Here is a 14,167-nt window from a genome sequence, read left to right on the forward strand (position 1 = left end):
AACGAGTAGTTAAATTGGCGAAGTTCGATTGAGCACAATCGACTTTCCAATGTCCCTTTTGACCAATCCAGACGCGTAAGGCGAGAGGTAGTATTGCTTCCCGTAAGCGTCCAACGTCCCACGTAACGAATTAATGTGTACCACATGGAAATTTTATCTATCCACTCACTAGGGATATGTTGACGTGGTATCAAGACAGAGGTCCCTAACTCTCGAGGCTCAGAGAATAACGAGACGAATACTGAAAAGAAAGTAATGATCTGAAAATAAGAAGGGTAAGAGGAGTCGAGGTCGTTCCATCCGAATAGCTGACAGGAACGTGGGCCTGCACCAGTGGTCGATGTAGGGGCCGTCTGGAGACTCGGTCGACAAGTAAGTCTCCAAACGTGGTGCATGCGACAGGCGTGCAGGGGTGGTGCGCGGCAACGGTGTGCAGGCGTGAGGAGTGCATGGCGTGAGGCGACAGCGTGCGGGCGCGCAAGGGGCGTCGCACGTGGGTGCGCAGAGGCTGCGTGCGGACGCGCGGGGCCGCACGGTGGCAGCGTGCGGGGCGCGTAGTGACGGTGTGCGGTGTGGCGTGCGGTCGCGCGTGGGCGCGCGGAGACGGCGCGCAGTTGCGTGGGGCTTGCGGTGACGGTGCGTTGTGCGGCGCGCGGACGTGCAGGGGTGCGCGGAGACGGCGCACGGTCGCGCAGGGCGTGTGGCAGCGGTGCGTGGGGCCAGCGCGCGAACGCGCGGGCACGCTGAGGTGGCGCGTCCCGGTCGGGGCCGATTGACAGACGGCCGAGAACGGTGGCGGTGTGATTACTTCTGGCGGTCGTGGATAATGGCGGTGGCAGGCGGAGATGACAGCTAGGGCGATGGAGAGGGACGTCGGAGGTTCAGGAAGCGCTCCAAGATTCACGTTCTTGACCGCCTTCTTGAACTATAACTACAAAGAACTGGGCTTCTTGCGAAGAAACATGACTATGAACAAGAGTGGACAAGGGGCTCTACGTTGATTCTGACGTGGAGAGACGGCCACGTTTCCCACGATCTACGGCGAAGTCGAAACTCTAAAGAGCTACCTTCTAGGCTAAGGCTAAAGAAAGAAACAACACGATCCTTATATAGGGCCGGGGGCATGCCCAATTGGGTGCAACTGGAGAGAACCGTCTCGGGATGAGGAGTTCTCTCCCAAGCAAGGATAAAGAAAATACAAAAGTTCTGAGAGGACGGGGCTACAACACAATGGGCCCAGTCCAAGACATAACAGAAATTACAACATTAAAGAAAACAAAATAAAACGACGATTGACGGCTTCTCTTTAAGCAGGATACTTGAACGTTGCGTCGCGGGCGTCAGCTCGTGCTGCTCGGTGCGGTTGTCGGCGTCGTTCTGTCTTGGTGGCGAGATGGTCCCCCATCACCTCTAATGCAAAATTCAAGAGGTATGTGAAGTAGAATATAGTTGCAATTACTCAATTCAGGTGCAGACAGAATAGATGGTCCCAATGGCCAATTTGGCAGATATGTTTCAGTTGTTTTTGTCCCTGTGGAAAATTGAGAATGATCAATGTAACAGTTCTGGCAAGCACAATAGAAAACAGTAGGGCAGACAGGAGAGATGGTAGAGCAGGCATGATGAACGACCGAGCCAGTGAGGATGGAGGCTGGGATGAGCCAAGGAAGAGCTGGCCTGAGTGGCAATGAAACCATCACAAACAGTGTTGGAAACTTAAATGGAGCTGACAACTGAAGAACATGCACATTACCAACAGATTGGAGATCAAATCTGGAGGAAAATTCCAAGATTTGACTTTGATACCATTAAGAAGTCAAGAATTAGGAGTGGGACAGGCTCCAAATGAATCAAAAAGGTGCTCAACCCTCATAATATGTTTTAGGGTTCATTTATAGAGAGGAGGGGAGAGAATCTGAATTTACCCCACGTTAAAGGCCATTACAAAGAAATATAAGAGATAATGGAATTAACCCATTCAATAAGAGAAAAAGATGCACCATTACTAAGATGAGTGTCTTAAATCCATTTACATACTGGTATTAGTCATTTTATTTTTTTTATACTCTTCCAATAGTGTCTGTAAACATGATTGTCTGATGTTAAAATGATATTTCTACAATACCCTAACAAAGATGCAAAAAAAGAATGGATACAAGCTTCTTGGGATGACAAATTTATACAGCTATTTTCCAAAAAATATAAAACTATTTATTTATTTGGCCTTCAAGGTTAGATTGAATCTCCATTATATTGAACTTGATCATGAGCTCTTCAAAGGTTGCATTACTGGACATTTGTAAAAGATATCAGTAGTGTTAAGAGTTCTAATGTATAAAATATGGATGAGGCTTGGCTCCAGCTTCTCCTTATAAATGTTGTGCTTACCTATGATATCGTACTAACAATTCTCCTGGATTTATATTGAATATGGATCATACAATATGGACCAACACTTTTTGGAAAAAAAATTCTTCTGGATTTATATTGAATATGATCCCTGAATTTTTTATGTAGATTTGTATGAGTACATTGTATGATCCATCATTATATCTAATTTTTTGCTAAGGGGAATCATGGTCATGAATTTCCCAGACGGTCATCATCCCAAATTGCTCCCCCCTTGACACACTAAAATGTGGGTCTCATATCCTTGATGTCCACTCTAGCAACCCTAGTGGATTTGTGGGCCAATTTTAGAAAATTTTGTAAAAAATAACTTTATTATTGTGATCTATTCATCTTTAGATGTCGTAAGTTCAATGATTTCAGACATTGCTAGATCTGACAAACTGATTTCCTTGCACCATGCCCAGGTATAATTTTAGACCCAGTGATTGAGTAATACCCACTGAATGAGCTCAAAACTGACACTATATAAACTGCATAATTATAGATATATGATACAAGTGGAGCATGGAATGTAGATAAGTAAATAAATGGTTTTGGAGGATGAATGAATTGGGTGTATAAATTCATATGACAAGGGTTTGACGAACTCTACTTTGATAGGCCAACCCACGGAAAAAGGTAAGTCACAAATAAGAAGTGTAAAATAAATTTAGTTTACAAATTGTTTTTACCAAATTAGGCCAGTAATTTAGCATCGGTAAAGTATGTAATACATTTAGATATATGATGGTTATTTAACTGATGTCCAATAATTGTGAATGATCCAATGCTTGAAGAATCACCAGCCCATCCAAATTTTATCAAATTTTGATAGATTGATATATACTTAGTTAGAGAGAGAGATAGCGAAACATAGGTAGAGAGAGAATGAGATAGGCCGATTTATTCAGATGTAGATAGATAAAGAGATAGAGAGAGATACGCCGATAGATAGAGATATAGATAGATTTTTTTGAAGAAATGATATAGAGATAGATAGATAAGAAGATATATATAGGTAGAGAGAGATGCAGAGAGATAAATGGAGAGAGATGCAGAGTGACAGAGAGATAGAGAGGGAGAGGGAGAGATATGCAGAGATAGATAGACCGAGAGAGATACAGAGTGAGAGAGAGAGAGATATGCAGAGATAGACCGAGAGAGATACAGAGGGAGTGAGAAGAGGGAGGGAGAGAGAGAAGAGGAAGGGAGAGAGAGAGAAGAGGAAGGGAGTGAGAAGAGGGAGGAAGAGAGAGAAGAGGAAGGGAGAGAGAGAGAGAGAAGAGGGAGATAGAGAGAGACTGAAAGAGAGAAGAGGGAGATAGAGAGACACAGGGCGAGAAGAGGGAGAGAGAGAGACACAGAGAGAGAAGAGGGGGAGAAGAGGGAGAGAAGGAGACGGGGAGAGAGAGAGAGAGAATAGGGAGAGAAGAAGGAGATAGAGAGAGAGAAGAGGGAGAGAAGGAGACAGGGAGAGAGAGAGAGAGAAGAGGGAGAGAAGAAGGAGAGAGAGAGAGAGAAGAGGGAGAGAAGGAGATAGAGAGAGAGAGAGAAGAGGGAGATAGAGAGACAGAGAGAAAAGAGGGAGAGAAGGGGACAGAGAGAGAGAAGAGGGAGAGGAGACAGGGAGAGAGAGAGAGAAGAGGGAGAGAAGGAGACAGAGAGAGAGAGAGAGAGAGAAGAGGGAGAGGAGACAGGGAGAGAGAGAGAGAGAGAGAAGAGGGAGAGGAGACAGGGAGAGAGAGAGAGAAGAGGGAGAGAAGGAGACAGACAGAGAGAGAGAGAGAGAAGAGGGAGAGGAGACAGGGAGAGAGAGAGAGAGAAGAGGGAGAGAAGGAGACAGAGAGAGACAGAGAGAGAGACAGAGAGAAGAGGGAGAGAAGGAGACAGAGAGAGATAGACAGAGAGAGAGAGAGAAGAGGGAGAGAAGGAGACAGAGAGACAGAGAGAGAGAGAGAGAGAGAGAAGGAGACAGAGAGAGACAGACAGAGAGGGAGAGAGAGAGAGAGAAGGAAACAGAGAGAGGCAGAGAGAGAGAGAAGAGGGAGAGAAGTAGGCATCGGGGATATAGTCCAGGGATGTGGACAGGACAATTTTTTCGTCCCGGGACGAAAAAATCGGCCGTCCAAGGGTTTTGACGAAATTTGGGACAAAAATTTGTCCCGGTGACCACCGGACAGGACGGTCTTTCGTCCCATGGGACGAAAAAATAGCCGGACGAATCTGGACGAAAAACCGCCGGATTCCCATCTGACGGTTGAGATGTAGCCATGTGGCCTCGCTATGATAATTTGCATCAAACTCCCTGTATTATTATGCGCGTGCAAACTAACGCCGCTCAGAAATAATTGTACATATGTCCCTTTGCATTCTCCTCCGTATTTCCCTAAAAAACTTAGAACAATCTAGATTAATATATTAAAAATATAAAACGGGTTTTTTCCGTCCGGGCGAGGGACGGGACAATTTTTTCCCCGGACGGAACGAAAATTCGTCCCGAGAGAACTGGACGGGATGGTTTTAGTACCGTCAGACAAAAAATTTGTCCCATCTGTCGTCCCTGCACTGAATCCGGACGTCGGACAGGACGAAATTCATCCCGTCCCATCCATTGTCCACATTTGGGACGATCCGGAACTATAATCGGGAATTTGGACAGATCGTTCGAATGCTCGATTGGATCGGGCATTCGAACGATCGAATCTGAATACCAATCTGTATATTTCAGATCTGATCCGAACCCGATCGGCGCATCGGGTCGGATCAAATTGCCAGACCAAGATGGATGTTCGGATCGAGTGTTCGAATTCGAACCGAATGGAACACGTTTGTATCAGATCGAATTGAATGTTCGAATCCAAATTTGGTGTTCAGTTTGGCTCCTGCAGTCCTGGGTCAGCCATAGGCGGCGAGCGACTTCCAGCGACTCCTGCAACCGCCAGCAGCGCCCGGCAGGCTGCCAGAGAGAAAGTCGCTAGCGGCCGCTGGCCATTTTTCGAACTTGTTCGAACAGTTTGAACAAATGGCCGATCGAACACGAACAAACCAAATTGTTCTTTCAAAACTTTCGATTGAACACGAACAAAGGGTCTGTTCGATCGAAAGATTCGAACAGATCAGTTTGAATCGGCATTTGTTTGTTTGAATCTTTCGATCAAGATTTGAGCAATCCGATCCGATCCGATCCCCGATGCCTAGAGAGAAGAGGAAGAGGAGATAGAGAGAGACAGAGAGAGAGAGAGGAGGGAGAGAAGAAGGAGATAGAGAGAGACAGAGAGAGAGAGAGAGAGGAGGGAGAGAAGAAGGAGATAGAGAGAGAGAGAGAGAGAGAAGAGGGAGAGAAGGAGATAGAGGGAGACAGAGAGAGAGAGAGAAGAGGGAGATAGAGGCAGACAGAGAGAGAGAAGAGGGAGATAGAGAGAGAGAGAGACAGACCGACAGAGAAGAGGGAGAGAAGGAGATAGAGAGAGACACAGAGAGAGAGAAGAGGGAGAGAAGGAGGAGATAGAGAGAGACACAGAGAGAGAGAAGAGGGAGAGAAGGAGGAGATAGAGAGAGACAGAGAGAGAAAAGGGAGATAGAGAGACAGACAGAGACAGAGAGAGAGAAGCGGGAGGGAAGAAGGAGATAGAAAGAGACAGAGAGAGAGAGAGAAGAGGGAGATAGAGAGAAACAGAGAGAGAAGAGAGAGATAGAGAGAGAGACAGATAGACAGAGAGAGAGAAACAGAGAGACAGAGAGAGAAACAGAGAGACACAGAGAGAAACAGAGAGACACAGAGAGAGAGAGAGGTAGAGAGACAGAGAGAGAGATTGAGAGAGAGAGAGAGAGACAGAGAGAGATAGAGAGATAGAGAGAGAGAGAGGTAGAGAGACAGAGAGAGATAGAGAGAGAGAGACAGACAGACAGACAGACAGAGAGACAGAGAGAGAGAGAGAGAGAGAGAGAGAGACAGACAGACAGAGAGAGAGAGAGAGAGACAGAGAGAGACAGAGAGAGACAGAGAGAGACAGAGAGAGAGAGAGACGGAGAGACAGAGAGACAGAGAGACAGAGAGAGCGATATTCTTCCTTCAAATCAGGCATCAGTCCAGACAAGGGTCGGCCATGGCCAACGCTTCCCTCCTCCCCCTCACCCACCTCCCCCTCTCCGCCCAACCAAGCCCCGCCTCGACCTTCCCCTTCTCCATTCATGGCGCAACCTTCCCCAATTCTCCCTCCGTCTCCCCCGCCAATCGCCCCACCATCACCTCCAATTCCCCTCTCGGAAGACCTCGCCGGACCAACATCTCCTGCCAAGCGGTCTCCCCCCTTCCCCGCATCAACGTAGACTACTTGGAGCGAGAGTTCGGCGGCAACGGCGCCCAATTTCGCGCCATTGGCGACGGCTGCGTGGTCGCCCTTCGGCTCGAAGCCGGCGGCACCGCCAGCATCGTCCTCCCCGCCGGCCTCCTCTCCTCCTACAAGCCTTTGATGTGGCACGGAAGCCCTGTCGAAGTTCTACACACCACTGTTTCCGAAGCCGCGAATCGCGGTGCTGCCATTTGTGGCGGGGTGTCCCTTGATTTTTGGTTTGCACGAGTTGGGGAGGAATCTGGCGGCTGGTCTCCGAGGGTTTGGGACCTCCGTTGCGTGACGGGAAGCCCTGAATCCTCCATCCAGGTTCGTCTTCGATGCTTGGTAATTTGATGAAACTTGTTGATTTTTGTCGGGGAAATAAGATTTTATTGGGCTGATCGACTTTGTAGTGTGTAGATTTTTATGATGAACGCTTTTTGATTTCTTTGAAATTAACGTAGGATATGGTGTCTCACTTAGCAGGGGAATAAATATTTCATCAAATTGCCTTAGTCCTCAATCCGGGTTTATTTTTCTCTATATCACTCTTGTACTTACCCAGGTGATTTTACGAAATACGTAGGTTTTATTAGGCTGATCGACTTTCTCATTTGTAGATTTTTAGGATGGGCGTGTTTCTTAGATTGTTTAAGATTTGAAGATGAGCATGTTTCTTACAGATGTTTCTTGGAAAAAAATTCATACATAAATTTGTCTTTAATGAGTTTGTATAGAATATTTCTTAGAAGTTAACAAAGGATAAGGTGTCTGGAAGCCATCAATCCTCCATCGAAGTTCATCTTCTCTTCATCAGTCTTTTACTATTACTTGGTAATTTGATGAAACATGCAGATTTTATTCGGAGCTCGAAATTTTATTAGGCTGGTCGACTTTGTCGTGCATAGATTTTTGTTTTTAGGGACTAATTCTTAGAAAAAACAAATCATACGGTGTCTCATTTAGCATGTTAGTAAATAACTTTTAAAAATTACATTGTTTTTAGCCAAGAATCCTGCATCATGAGCAATAGAATATGATACAAGTCCTGTTAACACAAACCCAGTTGAAAAATTCAATATTTTTGTTTGACCCATCTGTAGGTGGAGCTTGTCTCCTGCGACCCAAATGGCGATGCAGAGATGAAGCATCTGGTGACCTTTCGGCAGGATCTTCTTGCCTCGGAGTTCGAGATAACGAACCGAGGTGGCTCTCATCTCACAATGGAGGGATCAATGGTCAGCCATCTAAAAGTGAGCACACCAGATGCTGCTTATGCTGTTGGTCTTGAAGGCTCTAGTTTCCACCGGTGCCCGCCATTGGGAGGCTCTAAAGCCTTCATAATTCCTCCAGCTGTCACCAAAGGATTGGCCGCCGATGACAAGAAGACTTTGATTGCCAACGCAGTACTTGGGTTCTTTTCTGGTGGGAGGACGAGAGCTGAGGAAGACATAGATGAGAATGAGGGAGAAGAAACTGATAACTACGCCCAGCTCACGGAAAGGATGAGTAGGATTTATACCACTGCGCCTAGGGTCTTCACCATAATTGACAGGGTAATTACTGTTTTTTGTCATTTTTCATGCACGTATTTCCAATTTAACAGGGTAATTAGTGTTTTTTGTCATTTTTCATGCACGTATTTCCATTTTAACCCAAGCCGAGCATAGCCAGATGAACTTACGATCAATGTTTGTGAGAACACCGCTAACTTGGCATTGTTCATTTGATGATACCACGGTAAAAAATAAAATTTTCCCCCACGAGCTTTTTTGGAGGACTTTTGCCACAATAAGAAAAATTGTTGCATTTCGAATTTTTTTGGGATCAAGTTTTCAAATGGGCAACAGTATCTAGTAAAAGGTGAATTTATTACATTACCCCTCTGAGTGTAGCAGAGAAGAAGGTACCAAGAGGTTAACTATCGAGTAAACAAACTAGAATAGGAATGTATCTTTCGGGTATCCTCCCTGTTCTTGATTTTCTAATTAAACTAGTCTGTCTTTCTTGCCCATATCAGTATTTCTTTTGGTAGTCATCTAAAATGAACTGGCCTGCAAAGAACTTTCCACCCTTCCTTCAAAAAAAAAATCTTCCTCCTTTACATCTGGCATGCATGGTCAGGTATTTTGGATTCTCTTTCATCCTCATATGTAGCTGACATCATTTCATACTCATAGATCAGCTTACTTCTCTAATTCCAGGAAATGATGGTCTTTTGTACTTTCAGGGAAGAAGAAATTCAGTTGTGGTGGAAAGACGAGGATTCGAGGAGCAATACCTCTTTAGCCCTGGTTCAGAACACGAATATTACGACAAGTATTCTTATGTCAGCACTGGTCCATCTGCCACCCTGAAGCCGATAGTCATCAGCCCTGGTGGCGTTTGGAAGGGTGGTCAGTGCCTTTATAACCCAAATACATGAAACCAATCATGAAAATTGTAAAATCTTCTGAGAAATGTCCAAGATTGTAGATTTTATCCTCTTTAATGATACCATTCTATTTCTCATTTCAACAATGTTAGTGCAAAGATCTGTCCAATGGAATCTTGTGGATAAGAATGCTGTTGAGAAGCACAGAGAGTGAAAAAGAGCTGAACCAGGTCGGAACCATCCATCGATGACGGAAATAAGATAGCCCTATTGTGAAAAACATCAAATTCCCAAACCTGTCAGGAGTATCTTTGTTATTTTCTATTAGCAATTTCCCTTTTAATACGTGTCGCCCTCTCCTGAGAATGGATACAATCGTTACGGGCAATAACATGTGCATGTAGCTATTGTCTTCTATCTTCTCTTTCTTAGTTATTTCTTTTCCTTTCCAAGATCCTTCCGTGAAAGAAACCCACTTTGTGATCTCAATCAATAGTATCATAACAAAGACCTGAGGCTGATCGTAGATTCTTGATCAATAAAAGAATGGAGTCTCTGGACCAACAATTCCATGTGATGGAGGAAATTCCATGTGATGCGGCAAAGGACACAGCCGCTGCAACTGCTGCTCCTCCATCCGCTGCGTCAGTCCCAGCTGCCACAGCTACCGATGTTGCAGCTACCTCACTTGCAACCCGAGGGCGCCGCTGCAGAGACTGGGTTCTACTGGAATTTGCGCCACCAAACTGCATCGCTCGCCATCTTGGGATTCTCCACTGCCCACTTTCTGGCGTCTTCTTAAGAGCCCAACTGCCAACTGAGATTGGCTGTCGATTGCTGGCTGCTGACAAACATAAATAAGACTGAAGTTTTCAACCTCTCTCTTCCTGGATGGGTTGCCTGACCAGCCCTGACCCAAAATCTTAGGCCTCAAAAGTGCTCTTCGGGATTGCCCCAATCTCTGCCAACCTAATGGGCTGACCCCCAAGCCACCTTTGGTGGTCCAGCAGCCACAGCCCAGACCGCCACAACTCAGCCAGATAGGGTAAAACTTTTGTTTTACAACAGTTGTCTGTAAAAGATCATGGGTAAAAATTTTAGTTGTTCAAACTATGGTTTCCTCGCAATACAACCAGGGTCAAAACTATGGGCCAACTGCTATTCAACTGTGTTACGATCCACTAAGCCCACTAGGGGCATTATCGTCTTCCTGCATTTCCTTGGCATTTCCCTTTAAATATGTAGCCCTCCTCGTTGGAGGGTAGGACATGAATTATTGAGTTGTTTCCCTCTAGTAGTCTCTCATCTCTCCTGGACGACGTCCACTCCGTTGAGTCCTCCAGCGACGTCGGCTCCGCCCTCCCTCCAACTGCTCTTGACCCTTCGGCGACGTCCACTCCACCCGGGTTCACCCGTCTTCGATATGATCCTGGCCGGGATCCTATCAAACTGCGACTCAGCCAAGGTCTAAGCTGCAGTCCAACTGCAGTCCAGCTGTGGTCTGCCTCCACCACACAACCCATCATTTTGCCTGCTATCACGTCCACAGTCCCTCCTGATTCCGCAGTGTTGTTTGACATTACCACGGCCTCGTCCAGCAATAGTATCCCTTCATTGAGGCCAAAACAGACCGCTGGGAGACGGTTCTGTGAACCGTTGAGGAACGTTTTGGGTGACCATCTATCCCTGCGAGGAAGGGCCAAAGGAGCCTACCCAAGGCGGGCCCTCCTAATGAATGGGGCAAGCAGGTCTAGCCCATAGTCCAGCCGTGATCCAGTTGCTGCCCAGGGCCTTCCAAATTTGAAATTTAAATGTTCATTATGTTGAGATGTGTTCAATATTTTTAGTTTTTTAGTACTAAATTATTCTTGAAAGATTGGAGGTTCAATAATATTATTCAAGTTGACTCTAAATAAAGAACTGGAATACAATGTTTGTTTTAGTCAACGTTATGATTTATAAATGTCGCACTATGAGGCCAAACTTTTGATAAAATACCCTCTTCCCGTATCCACAGATTGTAACAATAGAATAAGTATACTTTCAAGAATATCACTAGAAGCTGATAAACACTCTTTCAATAGAATAGAATAGAGAGTCTGTATCTGTGAGAGAGAAGAGAGAGAGAGTCTGCATCTGTCTGTGAGAGAGAGAGTTTGTATCTGTGCGAGAGAAGAGAGAGAGAGAGAGAGAGAGAGAGAGAGAGATAGTGAGGAATACAGAGCTAGCATTTTAGTGGCAAATTTTTATAATTTCGCAAGAAAAAATCTGTTGCGTAAAAATCTTGGATAGATGCCGTTAAACAATATTTTATACGCCCTACTACATTTTACGTTGCTTCTAATTTTTTCGTTTGTTTTTTCCCATCCGTATCTTATTATCATCATATCTGATGATGAATTTGATAAATGATGAAATCATCATCAACCTGAATTCCTAGAGGGATCCATCCACCATTCAGACCAAATATAGAAACATGCATTAGCTAATATTTATAAAGCTCACATCCAACGGAGATGAGCACCCCTCCGTATTATTATTAAAAAAGTTCTCCACAAAACTCATAACTTAAGAGACAGTTTCTCAATGTTGGAGGGGGGGGGAGGGTAGCTCAATACTTGTAGTCCTTCACGTGGAGGTTCTCCGAGACGCCCTCGCCGGCAGCGGCGTCGCCCTTGTAAGTACCCAGAGTGGCTTCCGAGTTGGCCTTGCACCTCGCCAGGAATGCCGCCTGCGCCTTCCCGAGGTTCTCCTCCTTGCCAGCCCACGCCTTGAGCGTGCTCTGCTGCAGAGCCCTCCCAAACGAGAAGGACAGGCTCCACGGCTTCTTCCCCTTGAGCTGGTTCATGGCATTGAGGTTCAGCGTCGACTCCTCCTCGCTCTGCCCACCCGAGAGGAAGACGATGGCGGGGACGGCCGCGGGGACGGTCCTCAGCAGCGTCCTCACTGTGTACTCGGCGACGACCTGCGGCGTCACCTTCTTCGCGTCCGACCCCGGGGTCACCATGTTGGGCTTCAACAGAGACCCCTCCAAGAGCACGTGGTGGTCGTTCAGGGCCTTGTAGCAGGCGGCGAGGACGACCTCCGTGACGGCGGCACAGCGGTCAATGTCGTGGGTGCCGTCAACGAGGATCTCTGGCTCGACAATCGGCACGAGGCCGTTCTCCTGGCAGATGATGGCGTACCTAGCGAGGACATTCGCGTTCTCCTGGATGGCGAGCTGCAACGGCTCGTTGGCAGTGATTTTAAGGACGGCACGCCACTTTGCAAAGCGGGCGCCGGCGGCGTAGTAGGCAGCGCATCGCTTGCCAAGGTCGTCGAGGCCTTGGGTGGTGGTCTCGCCGTTGGTGCCGGCAAGGGTAACGGTGCCCTTGTCAACCTTGATTCCGGGGAGGACGCCGCCCTCGGTGAGGACGTCGACGAAGGGCTTGCCGGCGGCGGTCTTCTGGTATAGGGTCTCCTCGAAGAGGATGACGCCGCTGAGGCACTGGAGAGCCCCTGGGGTGGTGAAGAGGAGCTCGCGGAGGGCGCGGCGGTTAGATTCCACGTTCTCCACGTTAATGCTTGACAAACGCTTGCCGATTGTGCCGGTGGACTCGTCGGCAGCGAGGATACCCTTGCCGGGGGTGCCAATGTAGGCAGCGTTTTTTATGAGCTCATCTGAAGCCACAAGGTATACCATAATTAATTAATAGAAGTGATGGCCACAATTACAGAGAAAGGAAAAAATTTGGACAGAAAGAAAAAAGACAAAATAAACAAAGAAGATGAAATGAGACTTGCGTCGCACGTATAATAAAATAGAAAATTTCAAATATGTTGAACAGGTATAATCCCCAGCGGTTCGCACGGGGAAAAGAATGTTCAAAACTTGTGACTGATAAGCTACTCAGAAGAAACGGGTAAAGAAAATATGGCTCAGCGTGGATTAAATCAGAAAAGAAACGGGTTATATGTCACTGGCTAAGAATGAAACTAAATCTGACTATGAATGTAGGAGGAACGTGTGTCGCCGCCGTCATAATGATACAATTAAAGCCAGTTGACAGGAATATCAAAAATTGAACTGGAAAAGAAAGAAAAGATGTAAGACATTAGGTATCAACACAGAGATGAGAGGAATCAACAGATACAATAATAAATTTTCAAAATAACTTGCAAGTTGAAGAAAAGCTTCTTGGTCAGCTAATTGAGATCTAAACGACCCCAGCCAAAAAGGACAACATCAAGGCTCGTCCTATCAGAGATGGTTCCTAAACCAAATGATGCAGGACAAACTTGTTCTAGCAGATAATATCTAAATACATTTCAACTGAGGAGATAAAATAGAAAACAAAGAAAATAAAAGAAGAACGTGCAAGCCATCAGCACGATATCCATGAAACTTCACACAAGACACATGCTATGCTCGCCGGAGAGTAACAAAAAAATAACAACCAAAAGATCCACAGATCAAAAAAAAGTTGATCGAATGGGAGCTCAAATCAGGAAAAAAAGCACGAAACAGGACAGATCCGCATGCTAAATCATCAAGAAGAGTGAAAGAAATCAAAACAGAAGCAGGATCAAGTCTAGGAGTCTTTACCGGCGTACTTCCCACGGTAAGCAGTCATCTTCGATAGGCTCAAGAACAGATCGACGATTCAAACTACAGAAGCGGCCAACGATCTCGATAGGGCTTCTACGAGGAAATCTAACCTGCCTTTTATAGCATCAGCCACCTGTCCTTCCCTCTGAAACGGACCAATTTTAAATTTTCATTCAGCCCGCCACGCCCAAGCCCAGCCCATTTTTTATCATTAGTATATCTATTTTATGTTTATAAAATAATCTAAAAAGGAATCTAAATATAATAATTAATCGAATAAGAATCTAACGGCGCCACATCGACCTTTTTAATATTTTCAAATAATTTCGCGAAAATACTTTTTTACTTGGAATGTTCTTTTTAATGATGCCTTCAGCAGAAATGACCGTCGAATTCCTTTTTAGGGTCCACTTATTTATTAAATTATTAGCTAATTTACTGTGCCAGGCGTGAAATCCCACGCCTGGGATAATAAATTAG

At 45.8% G+C, this 14,167-nt stretch overlaps 2 protein-coding genes across 2 annotated transcripts; one reads left to right on the forward strand and one right to left on the reverse strand.

Annotated features, from left to right (window-relative positions):
- Positions 1 to 6,413: 6,413 nt before the first annotated feature.
- On the forward strand, positions 6,414 to 9,245 carry NDF5 (NDH-dependent cyclic electron flow 5). Its single transcript, XM_078579877.1, has 3 exons — positions 6,414 to 7,052; positions 7,829 to 8,281; positions 8,956 to 9,245. Exons 1-3 carry the CDS (start codon positions 6,498 to 6,500, stop codon positions 9,148 to 9,150), a joined length of 1,203 nt encoding a protein of 400 aa, XP_078436003.1. The 5' UTR covers positions 6,414 to 6,497; the 3' UTR covers positions 9,151 to 9,245.
- Positions 9,246 to 11,590: 2,345 nt separating this feature from the next.
- Positions 11,591 to 13,842, reverse strand: LOC144706387 (fructose-bisphosphate aldolase 1, cytoplasmic). The gene is made up of 2 exons (XM_078579306.1): positions 13,685 to 13,842; positions 11,591 to 12,759 (listed from the first exon to the last, which is right to left on the reverse strand). Exons 1-2 carry the CDS (start codon positions 13,710 to 13,712, stop codon positions 11,711 to 11,713), a joined length of 1,077 nt encoding a protein of 358 aa, XP_078435432.1. The 5' UTR covers positions 13,713 to 13,842; the 3' UTR covers positions 11,591 to 11,710.
- Positions 13,843 to 14,167: the final 325 nt, after the last annotated feature.

Source organism: Wolffia australiana, chromosome 8, assembly GCF_029677425.1.
Source record: "Wolffia australiana isolate 7733 chromosome 8, ASM2967742v1".
Taxonomy (NCBI): domain Eukaryota; kingdom Viridiplantae; phylum Streptophyta; class Magnoliopsida; order Alismatales; family Araceae; genus Wolffia; species Wolffia australiana.